This window comes from Nicotiana sylvestris, chromosome 2, assembly GCF_000393655.2.
Source record: "Nicotiana sylvestris chromosome 2, ASM39365v2, whole genome shotgun sequence".
NCBI classification, from domain to species: Eukaryota; Viridiplantae; Streptophyta; class Magnoliopsida; order Solanales; family Solanaceae; genus Nicotiana; species Nicotiana sylvestris.
Window position 1 is genome coordinate 87,514,715 of NC_091058.1, and position 1,778 is coordinate 87,516,492.

Sequence of the window (1,778 nt, forward strand, 5' to 3'; positions counted from 1 at the left end):
AACTAAGAAAATCATGGCAGACTTTGTCCGTGACCACATCATTTGTCGATTTGGGAATCCAGAATCAATCATTACTGATAATGACTCCAACCTCAACAGTGACTTGATGAAAGCTATGAGTGAAAAATTCAAGATCAGACACAAGAATTCTACAGCCTAAAAACCTTAGATGAATGGAGTCGTAGAAGCCGCCAATAAGAATATCAAGAAGATAATAAGGAAAATGATAGGGAAGCATAAGCAGTGGCACGAGAAGCTATCATTTGCTTTATTAGGGTATCACACCACAGTCCGCATGTCAACCGAAGCAACCCCCTATATGTTGGTTTATGGTACAGAAGTCGTCATTCCCGCCGAAGTGGAAATTCCTTCTGTAAAGATCATACAGGAAGCTGAGTTCAACGATGCAGAATGGGTGAAGAGTCGTTACGAGCAGCTAGCTCTTATAGATGGAAAGAGAATGAATGCAGTTTTCCATGGTCAACTTTATCAGAACAGAATGTCCAGAGCTTTCAACAAAAGAGTCAAGCCAAGACAGTTCACGCCGGGGAAGCTGGTGTTAAAGAAAATTTTCCCGCATCAAGATGAAGCCAAAGGGAAGTTCTCTCCCAATTGGTAGGGTCCATACATGGTTCATCGGTTTCTGACAGGAGGAGCCCTCATACTTGCAGAAATGGATGGAGAAGTCTGGCCAAAACCAATTAATTCAGATGCAGTCAAGCGCAACTATGTGTAATTTTCATGTTTTCCTTATATGGTGTAAATTGAACTACGCCTAAACTGATTCCCATTTAAGAGGGGATACATAGGCAGCCCTACGGGTTCGATCACAATTCAATAAAATTTTCACTCCCCCCCCCTCCCCAATTGGAAACTGGGGCAGAATTTTGAGGAGGACCCTCAAAATTCCAAAGTAATTTCAGCCAATCATCATAGGCAACAATCAGAAACATCAACCCATTAAACCGGGGCAGAATTTTGAGAAGGACCCTCAAAATTCCATAGCGAGAGAGATCGCAATGTCTTGAGCCACGTCACAGTCATCGGTTCATCTAAAAGTTGTTTCTTAATTGTATACTTATGTCATATTCTTACAAATTCATGCATGTTTATTATCAAAATCGCCTTGTTTAGCAACGCTACACCAATGATACATAGAGTATCACCAGATCAAAGCTGAATAGTTCAAGCAAAGCCAGCAGGGATACGAACTAACCACCCTCCCTCCTGTTCTGAATCAATGTATTATGAATCCCAAATCCCTACCCCAATGTGATTAATACTTGTGGTTAGTTTGGGGCATGACAGCATTGAACATTACTGAGCATGACCCAAACTTGATCCTCCTAGGATCATAACCCCCATGTTTCCCTTATATGTTGTGTGCTCTGGTTGATTTACAAGCATGACAATACTCCCTATTATTGTGCATGCCCAGAATTAACTCTTGCCTAAGTATATAGGCTCCTTGCAATGGATTCTCAATCTCCTGCCCCTTTGTGTGAATTTATCAATTATGTAAAGTGTTAATGATCGACTCATATCACCCTTTCCCTCTTCTTTATTCCTTCAGTTCTTAGAACTCAGTTTATGTACTTCTCACTCTCTTCTTAGACTTAAGTTCTGCCCCCCCCCCCCATGCGAGGCTTGCCTTGGGATCCATGAGCTCCCTCTAAACTTGGACACATGAGGGCTGGCATTTCCACACTACACCTGTCCCTATTCTGGTTATGAAACTTGGGTGTGAGCACTGCCCGGGGTCCTATTGAGGCCCTTAG

The 1,778-nt window shown here is 42.4% G+C and overlaps 1 protein-coding gene across 1 annotated transcript; it reads left to right on the forward strand.

Annotated features, from left to right (window-relative positions):
• The first annotated feature begins 223 nt into the window (after positions 1–223).
• On the forward strand, positions 224–619 carry LOC138885198 (uncharacterized). Its single transcript, XM_070166108.1, has 2 exons — positions 224–415; positions 494–619. The coding sequence occupies exons 1-2, from the start codon at positions 224–226 to the stop codon at positions 617–619; spliced, it is 318 nt and encodes a 105-aa protein (XP_070022209.1).
• Positions 620–1,778: the final 1,159 nt, after the last annotated feature.

Coding starts and splice junctions, on each gene's coding strand:
- LOC138885198 (XM_070166108.1), top strand. CDS start 224: ATGATAGGGAAGCATAAGCAGTGGCACGAGAAGCTATCATTTGCTTTA. Junction 416..493: donor AGTTCAACGATGCAGAATGG/GTGAAGAGTCGT, acceptor CAACTTTATCAG/AACAGAATGTCCAGAGCTTT.